General features: G+C 43.1%; 1 protein-coding gene across 1 annotated transcript in view; it reads left to right on the top strand.

Annotated features, from left to right (window-relative positions):
• The first annotated feature begins 4,475 nt into the window (after positions 1-4,475).
• adam19b (ADAM metallopeptidase domain 19b) overlaps positions 4,476-22,920 on the top strand; it is a 199,658-nt gene continuing 181,213 nt past the window's right edge. The window contains exon 1 of the mRNA XM_063053687.1: positions 4,476-4,833. Within this exon, the coding sequence (XP_062909757.1) occupies positions 4,746-4,833 (88 nt within the window). The 5' untranslated portion in view covers positions 4,476-4,745. The remainder of the gene's footprint in view (positions 4,834-22,920) is intronic.

The raw sequence follows: 22,920 nt of genomic DNA, 5'->3' as shown, positions 1-22,920 counted from the left end.
GTATTCAAGGATATTTTCAACCTATCACTACTACGGACGGAAGTTCCCACTTGCTTCAAAAAGGCAACAATTATACCAGTGCCTGAGAAGAATAATGCAAGCTGCCTTAATGACTATCGCCCGGTAGCACTCACATCTACAATGATAGAATAGTACAGCACGGTACAGGCCCTTCAGCCCACAATGTTGTGCTGACCCTCAAACCCTGCCTCCCCTATAAGCCTCCACCTTAAATTCCTCCATATACCTGTCTAGTAGTCTCTTAAACTTCACTAGTGTATCTGCCTCCACCACTGAGTCAGGCAGTGCATTCCACGCACCAACCACTCTCTGAGTAAAAAACCTTCCTCTAATATCCCCCTTGAACTTCCCACCCCTTACTTAAAGCCATGTCCTCTTGTATTGTGTAGTGGTGCCCTGGGGAAGAGGCGCTGGCTATCCACACTACCTATTCCTCTTATTATCTTGTACACCTCTATCATATCTCCTCTCATCCTCCTTCTCTCCAAAGGGTAAAGACCTAGCTCCCTTAATCTCTGATCATAATGCATACTTTCTAAACCAGGCAGCATCCTGGTAAATCTCCTCTGTACCCTTCCCAACACTCCAAGTGTGGCCTCACCGGAGTTTTATAGAGCTGCATCATTACATCGCGACTCTTAAACTCTATCCCTCAACTTATGAAAGCTAACACCCCTTAAGCTTTCTTAACTACCCTATCCACCTGTGAGGCAACTTTCAGGGATCTGTGGACATGTACCCCCAGATCCCTCTGCTCCTCCTCACTACCAAGTATCCTGCCATTTACTTTGTACTCTGCCTCGGAGTTTGTCCTTCCAAAGTGTACCACCTCACACTTCTCCGGGTTGAACTCATCTGCCACTTCTCAGCCCACTTCTGCATCCTATCAATGTCTCTCTGCAATCTTTGACAATCATCTGCACTATCTACAACACCACCAACCTTTGTGTCATCTGCAAACTTGCCAACCCACCCTTCTACCCCCACATCCAGGTCGTTAATAAAAATCACGAAAAGTAGAGGTCCCAGAACAGATCCTTGTGGGACACCACTAGTCACAATCCTCCAATTGGAATGTACTCCCTCCAGCATGACCCTCTGCCTTCTGCAGGCAAGCCAATTCTGAATCCACCTGGCCAAACTTCCCTGGATCCCATGACTTCTGACTTTCTGAATAAGCCTACTGTATGGATCCTTGTCAAATGCCTTACTAAAATCCATATAGATCACATCCACTGCACTGCCCAGAGATCCTATCTCTAGGAATCTTTTCCAAAAGCTTTCCCACCACAGACATAAGGTTCACTGGTCTATAATTACCCGGACTATCCCTACTACCTTTTTTGAACAAGGGGACAACATTTGCCTCCCTCCAATCCTCCGGTACCATTCCCGTGGACAACGAGGACATAAGGATCCTAGCCAGAGGCTCAGCAATCTCTTCCCTCGCCTCGTGGAGCAGCCTGGGGAATATTCCGTCAGGCCCCGGGGACTTTTCTGTCCTAATGTATTTTAACAACTCCAACATCTCCTCTCCCTTAATATCAACATGCTCCAGAACATCAACCTCACTCATCTTGTCCTCACCATCATCAAGTTCCCTCTCATTGGTGAATACCGAAGAGAAATATTCATTGAGGACCTCTCTCACTTCCACAGCCTCCAGGCACATCTTCCCACCTTTATCTCTAATCAGTCCTACCTTTACTCCTGTCATCCTTTTATTCTTCACATAATTGAAGGATGCCTTGGGGTTTTCCTTTACCCTACTCACCAAGGCCTTCTTATGCCCCCTTCTTGAAATGCTTTGAGAGGTTGGTCATGACTAGACTGAACTCCTGCCTCAGCAAGGAGCTGGACCCATTACAATTTGCCTATTGCCACAATAGGTCAACAGCAGATGCAACCTCAATGGCTCTTCACATCGCCTTAGACCACCTGGACGATATAAACACCTATGTCAGGATGCTGTTCATCGACTATAGCTTAGCATCTAACACCATCAATCCCACAATCCCGATTGAGAAGTTACAGAACCTGGGCCTCTGTGCCTCCTTCTGCAATTGGATCCTCAACTTCCTAACTGGAAGACCACATTCTGTGTGGATTGGTAATAACGTCTCCTCCTCACTGACGATCAACACTGATGCACCTCAGGGGTGTGTGCTTAGCCCACTGCTCTACGCTCTGTATACACATGACTGTGTGGCTAGGCATAGCTCTAATACCATCTACAAATTTGCTGATGATACAACCATTGTTAGGAGAATCTCGGATGAAGACAAGAGGGCGTACAGGAGTGAGATATGCCAACTAGTGGAGAGGTGCTGCAGCAACAACCTTTCACTCAACGTCAGTAAAATGAAAGGGCTGATTGTGGACTTCAGGAAGGGTAAGATGAAGGAACACATACCAATCCTCATACAGGGATCAGAAGTAGAGAGAGTGAACAGCTTCAAGTTCCTGGGTGCAAAGATCTCTGAGGACCTAACCTAGTCACAACATATCAATGCAGTTGTAAAGAAGGCAAGACAGCGATTATCCTTCATTAGGAGTTTGAAGAGATTTGGCATGTCAACAAATGCACTCAAAAACTTCTCTAGATGTACTGTGGAGAGCATTCTGACAGGCTGCATCACTGTCAGGTATGGGGGTGGGGGGGGGGTCTACTAGCACAGGACCATAAGAAGCTGCAGAAAGTTGTAAATTTAGTTGGCTCCATCTTGGGTACTAGCTTACAGAGTACCCCAGGACATCTTCAAGGAGCGGTGTCTCAGAAAAGCAGCGTCAATTATTAAGGACTTCCAGCACCCAGGACATGCCCTTTTCTCATTGTTACCATCAGACAGGAGATACAGAAGCCTGAAGGCAGACACTCAGCCATTCAGGAATAGCTTCTTCCCCTCTGCCATCCAATTCCTAACTGGATATTGAACCTATGAGCACTACCTCACTTTTTAAATATATATAATTTCTGTTTTTCGCACAATTTTTAATCTATTCGGTATATTATATTATAATTGATTTACTTATTTATCTAGTATTTTTTTTTCTTCTTCTATATTATGTATTGCATTGAACTGCTGCTGCTAAGTTAACACATTTCACGACACATGCCAGTGATAATAAACTTGATTCTGATTCTGTCTAGCCTCTCTTGATAGGACACTCCTTCATTCCAGTAGTTAGCTTGGTATATCTCCTTTGAACGGCCTCCAATGTTCCAATGCACTCAAACAATACCCTCCCCCCTCCCCCACACACCTCGAATTCTCCATGGGAAACATTCTGTCCTCTGGAGCAAAAACTGAAAGCAAAGATAGACGGAGGCCCAGGCAGTGTTGAGGAAGCAGGGAGTCTGCAAAAGGGGCTTGGACAGATAGGCAAAGAAGTGGCAGATGGAATATAGTATAGGGAAGTTCATGCTCATGCACTTTGGTGGAGGTAACAAAAGTGTAGACTATTTCCTAAACAGGGAGCAAACACAGAAATTGGAGGTGCAAGGGGACTTGGGAGTCCTAGTGCAGGATTCCCTAAAGGTTAACTTGCAGGTCGTTAGTAAGGAAGGCAAATGCAATGTGAGCATTCATGTTGAGAGGATTGGAATATAAAAGCATAGATTTAAAAAGGAGGCTTTATATCACATTAGGCAGAGTGTATTTGGAGTATTGTGAGCAGCCTTGGGTTCCTTATCAAAGAAAGAATGTGTTGGCATTGGAGTGGGTCCACAGGAGGCTAATGAAAATGATCCTGGGAATGAAAGGGTTAATATATGAGGAGCATCTGACAGCTACAGACCTGTACTCACTGGAGTTTAGAAGAATCAGGAGGGATCTTATTGAAACCTATCGAATATTGAAAGGATTAGGAAAAATCCAAGTAAGTAACTAAATAGAGTAGACGTGGAGAGGATGTTTCCAATAATGGGAGGATCTAGGACAAGAGGCTACAGATTCAGGATTCAAGGTTGTCCCTTTAGAACAGAGATGAAGAGGAATTTCTTTAGCCAGAGGGTGGTGAATCTGTAGAATTCATTGCCACAGACAGTTGAGGAGGCCAAGTCGCGGAGTTTGCTTCAAGTAAAGCTTTTTGCGTTCTTGTTTAGTAAGGGCATCAAAGGTATGGGGTGAAGCAAGAGACTGGGGTTGAGAAAGATAATTATTCAGCTATGATGGATGCAAGAACAGACTCGATGGGCCAAAAGTCCTAATTATGCTCCTATGTCTTCGGATGTTAAAGGAAGAGCAAAACCATGAATACAAACTGCTCTAAAATAAAGTAAGCTGGGAATCACATGCAGCAAATTATAAACGGAGCACAAGGGGGTTACGTTTGAACGAGTGGAGATCGAGCAAGATACCGACCTCGTTCATAGCAGGGAGAGGCGGGGTGGAGGATCTGAAAAGGCGTGGTCTAGACCCGATATACTAAATAGGCCTGAGGCAAGAAAAAAAATCTGTCACAAACTGACAAGGCTGAGGGCAGGAGGATGATTTTTCGGCTGATTGCCTTGCGATGAATCATGTATACTTCGCCGAGACCTCTGTTTTTAACTTAATGTGCAGAGACTTTCCCACACACATAATGTGAGTGGATCCAGCGGGCTCGTTAATAGCTTGATGCTGTGGAGACTTAACTGCTCCACCGTCTGACAAGAAGCGAGCAAAGCGGATTCTGGAGGCTGGTGAGAAAGTCGACGGTCACCCGCGGACCTCGGAGGGCTAATGGCTCGGAGGCTGGGACGGATAGCTCACCTCGCCCACTTACTCTGCTGCTTGGTTCTGGCTTGTTCCACAGATAAAGCGGGCAAAGGTGAGGCGTGTCTCTTACTCTATATGGATGTTGGCAGACAACTGAAGAGCTTGGCTCACAGTGCGGGCATGTTTGAGAGAAAGAAGGAAAGTTGTTTTAAATCCGAGCTGCGGAGTGAAACGAAGAGAAAATAATTTAGCTTTCAGTTTTTGCGTCCTTTCCCTCGTTTCGTTCTGTGCTTGGTATTGATTCGGTAATTGAAGTTTTCCTTTGGGAAAAGAGTGCATTGAAACAATTAGTCACAGGGACTGGGAAAATCGAGGGGGAGGGGTCTGACAATTGTACAAACTTATCCTGTGTAGGGAAAAGGGAGACATGATATTGGGAACATATTCCACAAATAAAGTTGGGATAATGTTGTGTGGTTTTGTGATGGACACTTTATAAGTGTAAAGTATCTCCTTCTTTGGGTGTGTATGGTTATTAATATGCTATTATGACTTCACGCTGAAGTACTGGCAGTCTAAAAGAATGTGCAGAATTTAACAATCTGTACAAATTAAGCCAGTCGTTTTAATGAAATATGAATTAGCTTGAACATTTAGAATTTTGCTGCAAATAATTGGGAAAACACAAATTTAATTGTCTTGGGAGGGTCAAGGGGAAGATGGTTTGTGTTGGGAACTCCTGATTTATTACTGATAAGTTGTTTTTCATACGACTTGTGCATCACCTTAAGAGAAACACAATTTTTTAAAAATATACTTCCTTCATACAAATATATATTAGAAATACAATATAATCATAACACACCACTCCACATTCACTGTGACAATCAAACCATTATATGTTTTTACAGAGCACTCATATTTCTTAGATGTTTGAGAGGCTGCTACACAGGACGCAGCCTCAATGTCCAGTGGGAGCAGGACCTACTGCCCTGCTCAGTTGCCTTTCAGACGGTGACAGAGAGCGAGAGCACTTTTTAAACTCAGAATCTGGTTTAATATCACTGGCAGATGTTATGAAATTTGTTGCCACAGAGTCTATAAGTAGTGCAAAGAGAGGGAAGTAAACACAGAGGGAGAGTTCATGGGTTCATTGTCAATTCAGAAATCTGATGGCAGAGGAGAAGAAGCTGTACCTGAAATGTTGAGTGAGTGACTTCAAGCTCCTGTGCCACCTCCTTGATGGTGAAGACCATCAACGAGAAGAGGACGTGTCCTGGATGATGGCCATGATGATGGATGCTACCTTTTTGAGACTGTCCTGGATGCTGGGGAGGTTGGTGTCCATGATGCAGCAGGGAGAGTTTACAACTTTCTGCAGCTTTTTCTGATCCTGTGCCGAGGCCCCCCCATTTGAAATGGTGATGCAACCAGTTAGAATGCTCTCCACAGCAGATCTGTAGAAATTTGCGAGTGTCTTCGGTGACATACCAATTCTCCTCAAACTCCTAATGAAATATAGCCACTGTTATACCTACTTTGCAATTGCATCAATATGTTGGGCCCAGGATAGATCCTCCATAGAACCACAGAACACTACACCACAGAAAACAGTTCATCCGGCCCTTCTAGTCTGTGCTGAAACTTTATTCCGCTAGTCCCATTGACCTGCACCCAGTCCATAACCCTCCAGACCTCTCCCATCCATTTATCTATCCAATTTATTTTTAAAACTTAAGAGTGAGCCCGCATTTACCATGTCAGATGGCAGCTCGTTCCACACTCCCACCACTCTCTGAGTGAAGATGTTCCCCCTAAACCTTTCCCCTTTCACCCTAAAACCATGTCCTCTCTTATTTATCTCTCCTATTCTAAGTGGAAAGAGCCTACTCGCATTTAGTCTGTCTATACCCCTCATAATTTTGTAAACCTCAACCAAATCCTCCCTCATTCTTCTACGCTCCAAGGAATAAAGTCCAAACCTGTTCAATCTTTCCCTGTAACTCAACTCCTGAAGCCCCAGCAACATCGTAGTAAATCTTCTCTGTACTCTTTCAATCTTACTGATATCCTTCCTATAGTTAGGTGACCAGAATTGCACACAATACTCCAAATTTGGCCTCACCAATGTCTTATACAACCTCACCATAACATCCCAACACCTATACTCAATACTTTGATTTATGAATGTCAGGATGCCAAAAGCCTTCTTTACAACCCCGTCTAGTTGTGATGCCACTTTCAGGGAATTATGTATCTGAACTCCCAGATCTCTTTGTTCTTCTGCACTCCTCAGTGCCCTACCATTTACTGTATATGTCCTACCTTGGTTTGTCTTTCCAAAATGCAACACCTCATACTTGTCTGCATTAAATTCCATCTGCCATTTTCTGGCCTATTTTTCCAGTTGATCCAGATCCCTCTGCAAGCTTTGAAAGCCTTCCTTGCTGTCCACAGCGCCTCCAATCTTAGTGTCATCAGCAAACTTGCTGATCCAATTTACCACATTATCATCTAGATCGTCGATATAGACAACAAACAACAATGGTCCCAGCACAGATCCTTGAGGCACATCACTAGTCACAGGCCTCTATTCCGAGAAGCAATCATCCACTACCACTCTCTGTCTTCTCCCACACAGCCAATTTTGAATCCAGTTTTCAAGCTCTCCAAGGATACCTCGTGTCTGAACCTTCTGAACTAACCTCCCATGTGGGACCTTGTCAAAGGCCTTACTAAAGTCCATGTAGACAACATCCACAGCCTTTCCTTCATCTACTTTCTTGGTAACCTCCTCGAAAAACTCTACAAGATTCATTAAACATGATCTACCATGCACAAAGCCATGCTGACTATCCTTAATCAGCCCTTGGCTGTCCAAATACTTGTATAACCTTCTTCTTTTTCTTCTGGTTTTATGACGGTTGGCACCCAGCTCAATGGTACATTATTGCCACCTTCTGCTCCGGAGTGTGCAATAGACTTGCATTCTAAATCCCTTCACTCTATCTATCTATCTATCTATCTCTCTCTCACTCTCTCTCTCACACACACACACACACACACACACACACACACACACACACACACACACACACACCCTAACCTACATTTTATCCTCTCATCTTTGGCCGTTCTAATGCCCTATTCCTGCTTATCCGTCATATCCTATAAAAAGCCCCTGTAGCCCTTAAGAAAGCTAAAAATACCCTAACCTGTGCTCTCTCACCCATGCTCAGCAACCTTTTTAATGTGAATTCCGGCACCCCCAATTCCCTTAGATTAATTCTCATCATCTCTCTCTGTATCCCATACTTCCTGCAACTCAGAACTACATGTTCTACTGACTCCTCTTCCTGACATTCCTCACACAATCCTGTCTGGTGTTTCCCTATCATTTTCAATGTTTTGTTTATTGCACAGTGCCCCAGCCTTAATCTAGTCCACACAGTTTCCTCTCTTCTATATCCACTACCTACCCTAGTATCTGCAACACTTCTTTGTATTTGATATAAATGCCTCCCTTTTCCCTCCCTGTCCCATCTTTCTTGCCACATTTGGTTGATTTTTTTCGGAAATTACACACTTAACCTCTGCTTTACTGATACTAATGTGCATTTCTATATTTTCTTTCTTTAACACCCTCTTTGCCAACTCATCCACCCTCTCATTCCCCTTCATCCCTACATGTGCTGGAACCCATAGAAATTTTATCTGACCTCCCTGATTTGCAATTCTTGTGACTGACTGAAGGACTTCATAAAGTACATCTTGCTGACCGTTTGAGTGAAACTTGCTAGAACTGAGGATGAATCTGAGCATATCAACACTTTGACTTGTCTAGCTTTCTCCACCTGTTGCAACACTGCCAGCATCTCCACTGTGTACACCCCTAACTTATTAGATGTTCTTCTGCTGATTCTAATTTCTTTTGCTGGTATAACCACCCCAAACACTGTCACTCCTGTTTCACGTTCCTTAGCACCATCCATATAAATCTGAGTATAATCACCATATTTTTCCATCACATGACAGTTAAATGCACTTACCAAATCAGTTTTATATTTTCCTTTCCTTTTTACCTCTCACAAATGCCAGTCTATGTCAGGCCATACAGGCTTCCATGGAGCTACAACCAGATAAACTACTGAAGGACATCCTTAGATCAAACACTCCACATTCCTTAGCAACATCATTCCCTACCCAACTAAAGTTACCCCTCTGGAACCTCCCATTTTCCCAGGACTCCTGCAATACTCCTTCAGCAGGGTAAGAATCATTGTGCCCCTGCAAATTAGCTCAGTAGTTTGCCATCTACTGCATCCTTCTTAGTTCCAAAGGCATTACTCCCATTTCTACCTGTAGGGCTGACACTGGTGATGTTTTAAAAGCCCCACTGCACACTCTCAAAGCCATCCAGTTTCCTTATAAGAGACCTAGCTGCTGATCCATATGCTATATTTCCATAGTCCAACACAGATCTTACTAAAGCCACATACATTCTCTTCAATGCTGAAGAACTTGCTCCCCATTCCCTACCAGTCAAATATCTCATCATATTTATTACTTTTTTACATTTCTCCTCAACTTTCCTGATATGGTCTGCCCATGTTAATCGTGAATCAAATATAACTCCCAGAAATTTAAATGATCCAACCCTTTCTAATTAAATCCCATACATCCTTAACTTCTTCCCTACCTCATTTCTTTTCCTGGTGAAAAGTACAGTTTGAGTTTTTTCTACTGAAAATCTAAATCCCCAATCACAACCCCACTCCACCACTTCATTAATTGTTTCTTGTAGTTTCCTGATTATATGCTCCATGTTTCTGCCTCTTTTCCACAAGGCCCCATCATCCGCAAACAGTGACCTACCTATATCCACTGGTACCTTTGTGAGGACATCATTGATCATAATGATGAAAAGTAACAGGCTAATCACACTATCTTGAGGTGTGCCATTTCCCACTATGTACTGTTTTGATAATTCTGATCCAATCTGAACTTGAATTTTTCTACCAAACAAAAAATCTTTAATCCAATTAAAAACTCCCTCACCAACCCCCATCTTGAGCAGTTTAATTAACAATCCTTCCTTCCACATCATATCATAGGCTTTTTCAATGTCAAAAAACTCTGCAACTATTGACTCTTTATTTATGGTTTAAAGTTATGGTTTTAGGAAGGGAAGGAATTCCATGGACTCAGTAACCTTATTACTGAGTCCATGGAATTCCTTCCCTTCCTAAAACCACTCTGATAACTTACCAGCATTCCCCTCTTCTCAAGCTCATACAATAAACTTTCTATTATCATCCTTTCCATTATCTTACATATATTTGATGTTAATGCTATTGGTCTGTAGCTAGTGGGTTTTGACGGATCCTTCCTTATTGGAATTACTACTACCTCTTTCCATGCACTTGGTAATCTGCCCTCCTCCCACACTCTGTCATAAAAATGCAGCAACTTCAAGAGCGCTCCTTCTCCTAGATTTTTTTTAGCATAACATAGCATATCAGATCTTTCCCTGGGGATGTTGGTCTCGATCTCTTTATTGCTCTCACCATTTCTGCCAATGTAAGTGGATCATCAATTATATCAACTGTTTCCTCCCTCCTGTTTAACACACCTGGGTGTTGACTCATTGTTCTTTCCCTTCTCCTTCTCCCTTCTTCAGACAAATTTTCTGAACTATGTATCTGTACAAACGGCGTAGCCATAATCTCAGCCTTATCCCTACTGGAGACTGCTGTTTCCTCCTCAGACATCATTACTGGATATTCCCATTGCCTTCTATCTCCCCCCATCCTCTTAATCATTCCCCATACCTCTCCCACAGGTGTTGTTCTTCCTATTTTGTTGCAAAAACTCCTCCAACTTGCCCTTTTAGCTTGACGTATAGTTCTTCTCACACTGCCTGTGCCTTCTTGTATTGAATCAAATGCTGCATATTATGGGTTGTTTTAACTAGCCTGAATGCTCTATTTCTGTTTTTAACGGCCTGACAACATTCCTCTGAACACCAGTTTTCTATTCATCCTATTTTTACTCCTGGGTATAGATCTTTCTGCTGCCATAATAAATGCTGAAGTCACCTGACTGTTTAATTCATCTATATTTCCAGAAGTGTCAATCTTTGTCAATGCTTCTTCACTCAACTTCTGGAACTTACCCCAATCTGCTTTTCCAAACACCCACTTTGGGATTCCACCACCTGGTCTTTCTTCAACTCTTTCACCCACTGAACATAAAACTGGGTAGTGATCACTGCCTACTGTTGAAGCAGTCCAAACTCCCCATTTACTAATGCCAGCTAAGGTATTGGACAGAAAAGGTGGGAGGAGAAGATGGCGGCGTGCCTGCGTGTGCGCAGCCTTCCGGTGAAAAATGATATCGTATCTGTTAAATAGGGACTGTGGACAATTCTGATTTGATGGAGAATGGACGTGAAAGCACAGAGGAACATCTGGAGAAATTTCTGAAACGCCCGTTCGCTGTTGTCGTTACTGTGTGGTTGGGAATCTTTCAGAGGGTAGGCCTCAAAGTCCCCGGCCTTGCCTGCTTTTGGCGACCGAGAAGGAGGTCGAATCGTTTGAATAGAGATGGCGCTCAGTACTCGGTGACGGAGAGTTGATCAGAGCTCGAAGTTTTTGGATGACTCAGAGTCGGACTGTGGTCGGCATGACAGGGAGAGTTTTTCTTCCTTCCCCCGTCTGCGTGAAATGTGGGACATTTGAGAAACTTTGAACTTTACTGCGCTCATGGACTTCTTCATCAAATTATGGTATTGTTACACTGTTTGTAACTATATGTTATAATTATGTGGTTTGTCCTGTGTTTTTGTGATATCACACTGGAGGAAATAATGTATCAATTCTTAATGCATGCATTACTAAATGACAATAAAAAAGGACTACGTGTCTTCATAATCATAAAATGTAATATCTAATACTGACTCAGTTCCTGTTGTTATGTTTATCCTTGTTCCTCTACCATCATTCATACACACCAAATCCCTTTCTTCCATCAAATCTTCAACTGAATCTGTAATCGGATCCCCCCCATATTGTGCTGTGAGCATTGAAGTCTGCACACCACACTACTTTATGTCTGTTTTGTCCTTGTATCCTTAATAGGCTGTCCAAATCCAACCTTTCAAATGGATTGTAGTAGTTAATTATAACCACTCCCTCCCCTCTCTCCCACACTTCCACTATTCCTGATCATCTCCTTTTTCCAGTACCCTATATGGTATACCTTGCTTGATTAACATAGCACAACCCCCTCCTCCCCCTAGATTTCTATCTTTCCTTATCATTGTATACCCATATACCACAAAGTCTAAAGTCAGGTTCAACTAAGTTTCCTGAATACACACTACATCCAGTTTTACCACAATTTCTTTAATAAAGTGCTTGAACTCCTGGCTTTTGTATGTCCAATCTCTCAGAACACCTTCCAATAATTTACCTACTACTGATGTCAGGCTCACCGGCCTGTAATTACCTGGTTTACTTTTGGAGCATTTTTTAAACAACGGAACAACATGAGCTACCCTCCAATCCTCTGGCACTGCACCTGTGGCTAAGGACATTTTAAATATTTCTGCCAGGGTGCCTGCAATTTCTACACTAGTCTCTCTCAAGGTCTGAGGAAATATCTTGTCAGGCCCGGGGGATTTATCTACCTTTATTCGGTGTAAGGCAGCAAGCACCTCCTTCTGTTTAATCTCTATATGTTCCATGACACTACTGCTTGTTTCCCTTCCTCCCATATATGCTATGCCAGTTTCCTAAGTTAGCACTGATGCAAAAAAAACTGTTTAAGATCTCCCCCATCTCGTGAGGCTCCACACATAGATGATCACTCTGATCTTCTAGGGGACCAATTTTGTCCCTTACTATCCTTTTACTCTTAATATACTTGTAGAAACCCTTTGGGTTTACCTTCACATTATCTGCCAAAGCAACCTCATGTCTTCTTTTTGCCTTCTTGATTTCCTTCTTTAGTATTTTCTTACATTTGCTATACTCTTCAAATACTTCATTTGTTCCTTGTTGCCTATACCTGCTATACACCTCTCTCTTTTTCTTAACCAGATCGCCAATATCCCTTGAAAACCAAGGTTCTCTATGCTTGTTAACTTTACCTTTAATCCTGGTAGGAACATGCAAACTGCACTCTCAAAATTCTGCCTTTAAAGGCCTTCCACTTGCTGAACATATACTTGCCAGAAAACAACTTATCCCAATCCACTCTTCCTAGTTCCTTTTTCATTTCCACACAATTGGCCCTTCTCCAATTTAGAACCTCAACTCGAGGATCAGATCTATCCTTGTCCATAATTAACTTGAAACTAATGACATTATGGTCACTGGACCCAAAATGTTCACCTACACGTACTTCTGTCACCTGACCTGTCTGGTTCCCTACTATTACAACTTTCTGTTTCCTACATCAGTCTGCTATCTCTACAGATTTTCACCTCCAATTCTCTCTGACTATTGGGTGGTCTATAATACAATCCTATTAGTGTGGTCGCACCTTTCCCGTTCCTCAGCTCCACCCATATGGCCTCTGTAGACAAGCCCTCCAGGCTGTCCTGTCTACACCCAGTTGTGATATTTTCCCTGACTAGTAATGCCACTCCTCCCACTTTCATCCCTCCCCCTCTATCGCATCTGAAACAATGGATCCCCGGAACATTAAGCTGCCAGTACCGCCCCTCCTGCAACCAAGTCTCACTATTGGCAATAATGTCGTTAATTGAAAAAGATGCACCTGAGAACATTTCTATCACATACAAACCTTTGATTTCTGTCTATACATGCAGTCTTCGCATGACCTTTATCCTCCTCCACCTCACTATCTGCTCTAACACTCTGATTCCCCTCCCCCTGCAAATCTAGTTTAAACCCCCCACCCCGGAGCAGCACTAGCAAATCTACCTGCAAGGATGTTAGTCCCCTTCCAGTTCAGGTGCAAACCGTCCTGTTGGAACAGGTCCCACCTTCCCTGGAACAAAGCCCAATTCGCCAGAAACATGAAGCCCTCCCTCCTGACCAACTCCTTAGCCACGTATTTAGCTGCATGATCTTCCTATTTCTAGCCTCACTAGCACGTGGCACAGGTAGCAATCCTGAGATTGCAACCCTGGAGGTCCTGTCCTTCAACTTTTCACCTAACTCCCTAAACACTTTTTTTGCAGGACCACCTCCTCCTTCCTATCCACGTCATTGGTCCCTACATGGACCATAACATCTGGCTGCTCACACTCCCCCCTGAGAATACTGAGAACTCGATCTGAGATATCGCGGACCCTGGCACCAGGGAGGCAACAGACCATCCGGGATTCTCGATCTCTCCCACAGAACCTCTTATCTGTTCCTCTAACTATCGAATCCCCTTCACTACTGTTCTCCTCTTTTCCCTCCTTTCTTTCTGAGCTGAGGGTCCAGTCTCGGTGCCAGAGATGCGACCACTGCAACTTGTCCCTGGTAGCTTGTCCCCACCAACAGTATCCAAAGTGGTATACTTATTGTTGATGGGAACGGCCACAGGGGTGCTCTGCTCTTTCTGTCTATTCCCCTTCCCTCTCCTGACTGTCACCCAGCAACCTGCCTCCTGACTTTTAGGGGTGACTGTCTCCCTGAAACTCCTGTCTATTTCTGCCTCTGCCTCACGAATAATCCCTAGTGATGTTGACACCAAGGAGCTTGAAACTGCTCACCGTTTCCACTTTTGATCCCTTGATGGTGATTGATCTCCTATAGTGGTGTCATATCAAGTTCCAGTCTGTGAATATGGCATTGATAGAGAGATGTTACGTGTCCAAGTCAGGAAGGTCTGTGACTTGGAGAGGAACATGAAATTGGTTGATAACCCGCCAACACTTCTTGATAACTCCATATACTTCACATTTTAGGCGTAGAAAGTATACATAAAGGAGCCAGACTGTTTGATGAGGCTGATTGTTTCTCCTGGATGGCAATGAGCTTCTAGACTGATAGTGCTTCATCTATCCAATTCAATGAAAAACATTTGCATGCTTTACTTATACCTTGAGGTTCTGCGTGGTCAGGATGCGAGTCAGTCGATCTTAGAATACCCAGTTTCTCAATGCTCTGTTGGTTTTAGCATTCATGTGCTAATGATAGAGGTCAATGATAACCACATGATGTTGAAAATGAGATACTTGCCTTTCAATATCATGGAGATATGGGTTCTGGTCGGCGATGATCATTGACTGACTTTTGTGTGAATCAAATGTTACCTGCAATTGATCTTCGGTTCTGACTAGTTCTTGTTGCATGCCGTGGTGATACGGTGTTACAGCTAAGAGAGCTACTGCCTCATAAGTCCCGCAACCCAGGTTTACTCCTGACCTGTTTGAGTGGAGTTTGCATGTTCCTCATAGAGGGATCAGAAGTGGAGAGAGTGAGCAGTTTCAAGTTCCTGAGTATTAAGACCTCTGAGGATCTAACCCAATCCCAACATATTGATGCAGCTATAAAGAAGGCAAGACAGTGGCTATACTTCATTAGGAGTTTGAAGAGATTTGGCATGTCAACAAATACACTCAAAAACTTCTATAGTTGTACCGTGGAGAGTATTCTGACAGGCTGCACCACTGTCTGGTATGGGGGGTGGGGGGGGGGGCTACTACACAGGACCGAAGGATGCTGCAGAGGGTTGTAAATTTAGTCAGCTCCATCTTGGGTACTAGCCTACAAAGTACCCAGGACATCTTTAGGGACTGGTGTCTCAGAAAGGCAGCGTCCATTATTAAGGACCTCCAGCACCCAGGACATGCCCTTTTCTCACTGTTACCATCAGGTAGGAGGTACAGAAGCCTGAAGGCACACACTCAGCGATTCAGGAACAGCTTCTTCCCTTCTGCCATCCGATTCCTAATTAGACATTGGCCCTTGGACACTACCTCACTTTTTTAAATATATAGTATTTCTGTTTTTTGCATGATTTTTAATCTATTCAATATGCATATACTGTAAATGATTTACTTATTTACTATTATTTTATTTTGTTTTTTTTTTCTTCTATGTTATCATGTTTTGCATTGAACTGCTGCTGCTAAGTTAAATTTCACATCACATTCCGGTGATAATAAACCTGATTCTGATTCTCCATGTGCATTTTCCCTGGGTGTCAGTTGGTGGGTTAATTGGCCATCGTAAGCTCTACTTACTCTATAGGTGAAAGTGAGGTCTTGCTGCTTGTTGGTCAGATCCAGTGATGATGCTTTCTGCCAGATGTTTAGCACTCTTTGCTCAGGGAACAAACCCATAGTGTCCCTGTCCCAGGTGTCTGCAGAACAGTCCTCTGTAACCAGAACCTGATCAGCATGTGGTTAAATTTGTTTACTTGGAAGAATTCTTCCACAAGGCCACACTTACTCCAAGGACAGCAGCTCTGAGAGCATATCACACCCAATGACCGAGTTCTTACCAGCTATTGACAGAAAATGACAGAAAACAGGATTTTGATGATTCATGTTTTGTTCACCTTCTCAATCTGCTCCAGCCAATTCTAGTTACACACCTCGGCAACCAGATCCCCAGCAACTTCAAGTAGTCAGACCCGACAGTGAAGGGTAATTAGATCAGTCAGACCAATTACCAAAGAACGTGGTCTTGCTCTTACTGTGGTTGACCCTGGCCCTTGATGCCAACTCCAACTTGTCAATGATGCTGATCAAACTGTGGACTGACCATGGATTTGAGCAGAAGACAGTAACATTATACCTGCATAGGGAGGTTTGTACTTGTGTGGCTCTACTGCCGAGCAAAGTCACCTTTCTTTTATGTCTGATGGATTTGGCAAAAGATTCAGTGCAATCCACAGACAAGGCGGGAGAGGAAACAGCTCAGCTTCACTCCAATCTTGATGGGGAAGTTGTCTGTTTCACATCCATTAATTTGGACTTCATTACAGATATGTGTAGAGCAGTTTGATTCAGTTTCTAATACCCTCTCCAAAACCTGTTTTGGAGATCACATCGATCAGGTATGACCTGTTGAAGGATTTCTCCTGGTCCAAGCTGACCAAGCAAGGATCCACCTCTCTGCCTTGTACGTAGACAATGGTATCCCTGAGTAGCACAGGGTTGTCAGAGACTTTCCTCCCTGGTAGAGCGTAGCTTTGGTTTGTATGGATCACCCATCCTGGAGTGGACTAACCTGGTTGAGGATGGCCCTGGAGAGCATTTTACAGTTCACATTCAACAGAATCAGAATCAGACTTAATGTCAGTGACGTACATTGTGAAATTTGTTGTTTAGCAACAGCATGACTGTGCAATACATTAAATAGACTGGTGCTACTGAGTCCAGAGTAGGGAGATCATACGGTTTAACATGTTGCTAAGGAGGGAGGGCTTCAGATTTTTGGATCATTAGGCTCTCTTCCAGGGAGGACCTGTACAGAAGGGGATTGCCCGCAGCTGAACTAGAGGAGGAGAGGACTAGTATCCTAGCGGGAAGGTTTGCTAGTGCTGCATTGGTGTGGGGGTGGGGGGGTGTTTAAATTAGAGTTGAAAGGGGACGGGAACTAGAGTCCAAAACAGATAGTGGAGTTGTGTGGGTTGGAAGGAGCTGCTGCACAGGATCAAAAGAAGCTACAGAAAGTTGTAAAATTAGTCATCTCCATCTTGGGTACTAATCTTTGTAGTATCCAAGACACCTTCAAGGAGTGGTGCCTCAGAAAGGCAGCGTTCATTATTAAGGACCTCCATCACCGAGCACCTGCTCTCTTCTCGGTGCTACCATCGGGAAGGAAGTACAAGAGCCCGAAGGAGCAAACTTCAGCAACTCAGGAACAGCTTCTTCCCCCCTGCATCCCATTCCTAAATGGACATTGAACACATGAACACAACCTCACTTTTATTATTTCTGTTTTTGCACTTTCATTTAACTATTTAACATATATATGCTTACTGCAATTGATTTACTTATTTTGTTTTCTATATCATGTATTGCATTGTGCTGCTGCCGCTAAGTTAACAAATTCCACAACATATGCCGGTGATATTAAACCTGATTCTGATTCTGAGAAAGAAGTTGTTAAGCCTACACTTGGGGTCAGCAATCAAAAAGCTGAGCGTGGTGGGACTGTGTTCTGAGCTGCATATATTTCAATGTGAGGGGTGTTGTAGGAAAGATTGGATGAGCTTGGGGCATGGATCAGCATGTGGAATTAGACATTGTAGCCATTAGTGAGACTTGGTTGCCATAGAGGCAGGACTGGCAGCTCAATGTTCCAGGGTTCTGTTCTTTTAGACACAATAGAACGGGGGATTAAAAGGGGAGTGGTGGCATTCCCAGCCAGGGAAAATGTCACAGCTGTCCTCAGTCAAGGCAGGCTGGAGTGCTTGTCTAGTGAGGGTCTATGGGTAGAAATGAGGAATAAGAAACATATACATGAGTCTATGAATGAGCAAGTCTTGCCACAGAATCTATAGATGTTGGGAAATGCAGTAGCAAGGTCATGGACCATATATAGATCACAGAGTAGGTGGTGTTTGTTGTTTTGATGCAGATTGGGGTGGATAAGTCCACAGGGCCTGACAAGGTATTCCCTTGGACTTTGTGGGAGGCTCATGCAGAAATTAGAGGGGCCCTAGCAGAGAGATTTAAAACACCCTTAGCCACCCGTGAGGTGTCAGAGGATGGCTTCAGGAGGGTAGCTAGTGTTGTTCCATTGTTTAAGAAAGGCTCTAAGAATAAGACAGGATATTATAGGCTGGTGGGAAAGTTATTGGAAAGTATTCTAAGGGGCTGGATATAAGTACTTGGCTTGACATAGGCTGATTAGGGATAGTCAGCGTGGCTTTGTGGATGCTAAGCTGAATCTAACCAATCTCATAGAGTTTTTAGAGGAAGTTACCGGTAAAGTGGATGAAAGCAAAGCAGTGGATGTTGTCTACATGGATTTTGGCGAGGCCTTTGACAAAATCTTGCATGGGACGTTGGTTAAGAAGTTTCAGTTGCTTGGCATTCAGGATGGGTGCATGGATGGGAGGGTATGCAGGGTAAAGATCTGGGTGCAGGTCGATGGGATTAGGCAGATCAAGGTTTCGGCACAGACTGGATGGGTTGAGTGGTCTATTTCTGTACTATAGTGTTCTAAGACTCCATGACTATAAATTATGATAAGAAATATATAGGTAGTGCAGAAAACGAGCAGAAGTTGTGAGGTAAGGTTCATGGACTATACAGAAATCTGATGGCAGAGGGGGAAAAGCTGTTCCTAAAACGTGAGTGCTTTCCGACTCTGTGGTGGTGGGGAGGCGAGTGCCCATGTGGAGCTGACTGACTTTGCAACCGGCTGCTTTTCCGATTATGTGCAGTGGCCCCTACGTAGCAGATGTTGATACAACCAGAGAGAATCTATAGAAATTTGCTAAAGTCTTTGATAGCATGCCAATTCTCCTCAAACTCCTAATGAAATAAAGCCACTGATGTGCCTTCTTTGTAATTGCATGAATATGTTGGGGCCAGAATAGCTCTTCAGAGACGTTGACGCCCAGGAGCATAAAACTGCTCAGTCTTTCCACTGGTGATTCCTCAATGAGGACTGATGTGTGTTCCCTTGATTTTCCCCTTCCCATAGTCCACAATCAATTCCTTGGTCTTACTGACATTGAGTGCAAGGCTGTCGTGACACCACTCAACCAGCTGATTTAACTCACTCTTGTATGCCTCCTCATCACCGGCTGAAATTCTGCCAACAACTGTTGTGTCATTGACAAATTTACAGATGCCATTTAAACTGTGCCTAGCCACACAGTCACAGGTATGGAGAGAGTAAGGCAGTGGGCTAGGCATGCATCGTTGAAGTGCACTGGTGTTGATTGCCACTGAAAAGGAAATGTTGTCTCTGATCTTCACTGACTGTGGTCTCCGGTGAGGAAGTCGAAGATCCAATTGCAGAGGGAGGTACAGAGGCCCAGGTGTTGAAACTTGTTGATTAGCACTGAGGGGCTGCTGAGCTGTGATCACTAAATAGCAGTCTGACATGGATATTGCTCTTGTCCAGTTGTTCAAAGGCTAAGTGGAGAGCCAGTGAAATTGCATCCACCATTGATTTATCGTGACAATAGGAAAATTGCAGGGGTCCATCTCTTTGCTTAGGCAGGAGTTAACAGTGAAATGGGTTTCCACTTCCCTCCCTCTGCAGCCTTTTGCTTATTGATGAGGGTAATGTTGCCCTTTCTCACAGAATCTGACATTCCACCTATCAGGTGCACAGTGTTGTACACCTCCACCAGGTCTGGATCCGTCTGTTCCAGTAGAGCTGAGTACAGGCCTGTACTCTCCATAGAATAATGTACCACAATGTGCGTTTGTCTTGCTAGCTTGTACTCCACAACTGCCCTGTTTTCCACACCCTAGTCCCCAACACCGCTTGTTCTGTTTATGAGGAGCTTCGTGAGCATATTTTTTTTTGTGCCAGTGTATGAAATCTGCAATGGCAGATCATTCTCCCCCTCCCCCACCTCTCAAAAAAACTTGAACAGCAGCTTGCATGTGGTAATGTATTCAAGCAATTGCCTAAATGGAACTTATTGAAGATTTAATGGACACATTCATAAATCTTCCTCTCCAGAGTCTGCAATGATTGTTGTACGTACGAATCAGATGAGTAATAATATACAGTTTTAACAACAAGGAAATGCTTCTGCACTGTTCTTTTTGCTTGTATTTCTGTTCTTTTAAGAGCTATTTTAAACCTGTGCTATTTTCTCTTGCTGGGATGAGCAGCTTCCACAGGTAGAACCAAGTGGTTCTATTTTTACATTCATTAACATAGAAACTAATCCTTCTCTGCAGAAAATAGAAGCTTATTTTATCCTATCCCTTCCCCCAACACTTTAAATCAGAGTTAGTGTGTAATAGCTGCTGAGGTTACTTGCTGAAGTGTTCAATTGAGTCTGCAGAAGGAGCAAAAATAATGTCTGAAACAAGAGCTTACACCTACCAGCTAAGATGAAAAGGATTGGGTTTTTTACAAATGACAGCAATATTTAAAGTTTCAACATAATGAAAATATGAATATGATATGCTCTAATAAATCAGACTGGGAAATTGAGGAGAAAGTTTTTTTTACACAAACAATTGAAAGATGGAACATGGTAATTCAAAGACGATGTGAGTTTCATGGGTGAATTTAAAAGAAAGCAAGATAAACACATGACGGAGGAGGATATGGAAGTTTCTGCGGCATGAACTGGAAAGGGAGAAGAGGCTCAAGTGTGTCTCACAATCTAGCTAATTGTGGCTGTGCCTTATTGTCTATCTGCACTGCACTTTCTCTGTGGCTGTAACACTAAATTCTGTATTCTGTTTTCCTTTTGCTATGCTGATGTACTTGTGTATGACATGATCTGTCTGGATGACATGCAAATAAAAGCTTTTCACTGTATTTCGGGGCATGTGACAAGAACATACCAACAACAGTAGACTGTAACAGAGAGACCCAGCCTGATTACTGGTAGTTCCTGCAAATTTGTTGCTATACTCCAATTTGTAGCTATTATAAGGCACTTCATTCCTCCTCGGGTGGGATATAAAGCAAGATTCCTTCTCCAGCATTGCAATCCACTAATTGCTAATGGGAGATTTGTAGGAGCAGGTTAACAAGTGTTTAAGTTTCCCCTGGACACCACACGTCTCTGATCGAGAACTTTCTACAGGGGGACAATTGAGAGCATCCTGACTGGCTGCATCACTGCCTGGTATAGGAACTGTACTGTACTTCCCTCAATCGCAGGACTCCGCAGAAAGTGGTGCGCACAGCCCAGCACATCTGTAGACGTGAACTTCCCATTATTCAGGACATTTACAAAGACAGGTGTGTAAAAAGGGCCCAAAACATCATTGGGACCCGAGTCACCCCAACCACAAATTGTTCCAGCTGCTACCATCTGAGAAACGGTACCGCAGCATAAAAGCCAGGACCAACTGGCTCCAGGATGGCTTCTTCCACCAGACCATTAGACTGAATAATTCACACTGACACAATTCTATTTCTATGTTATATTGACTGCTATTTATTACAAATTACTGTGAATTGCACATTTAGACAGAGATGTAATGTAAAGATTTTTACTCCTTGTGTATATGAAGGATGTAAGTAATAAAGTCAATTCAATTCAACAGGTGTTCCTGGGGTCAGTGATTCCCTCTGTTGTGCAGGTTATTTTCATTCCATCACATCCTGTTTGGGTTTGAGGAGAGATTAAGTAGATTATGTTTGTGAATTTAAAAAAAACTGAGGTGAATTTATTGAAACATACAATGTTCTTACAGGACTTGACAGAGTTGATGCTTTCCCTGACTAGCTGATCTTGAACCAGGACTACAATTGCAGAATAAAGGCTCAACCATTCAAGAAAGTTGTTGGGGGTGGCGGGGGGTGTGGGGCGGAGTTGTCGTCCAACAGGCTCTTTGGAACCATCTATTCAAGGGAAATGTGGTGGTTTGGCTGCTGAATCTGCACAAGAAAGGGTAGTAGATAAGCTGAAAGTGTGAAGTGAAACCAGGACTAATTTACAGCTTCATGTATTGTAAGTCTAATGACAGAAATCTGGGCTAAAATGATTAGGGATACTACCTCTTCCTTAAAAATAGACATTTGTGAAAAAAATTGAAAAGTTTAATTGTTCTACACTTCAAGTTGCTACAACTGGGAATGGAATCTTTATTTGGAGCACTAAAGGCTTCAATAGATTTAAAAGATAATAAGAATGCTTTCAATATATACATGGGATGATCTGGGGTAGTTGATGTTTAATTGTAAAGGAACACATTACACTGTCAAATGGTAGAGGTAGCTCAATCCTCAATAGATTGAGCTTATTAGAAATGAATGGAACTCATCATCATAAGTCATACAACACAGAGCCAGACTTCTCAGTGTAACTTGTCTGTGCTGAGAAGATGTCCAGCAAACCAGCTTCATTTCCTGCATTTGGCCCATATTCCCCTAAATCTCTTCTATCCATGTACTGGTCCAAAAGTCCTTTGAATGTTGTTATTGTACTAACTACTTTCACTGGGAGCTCATTCCATATACATACCATTCTCCATGTGAAGTTTGGATGTATGTTTTATATCAGAGGTCTATTATTACTATTCCACAAATATATTTTTAAATTCCGTAGGATATGTTCACTGAAT

This window comes from Mobula hypostoma, chromosome 7 (genome assembly GCF_963921235.1).
Source record: "Mobula hypostoma chromosome 7, sMobHyp1.1, whole genome shotgun sequence".
Taxonomy (NCBI): Eukaryota; Metazoa; Chordata; class Chondrichthyes; order Myliobatiformes; family Myliobatidae; genus Mobula; species Mobula hypostoma.
This window is presented reverse-complemented; position numbering and strand designations above follow the sequence as displayed.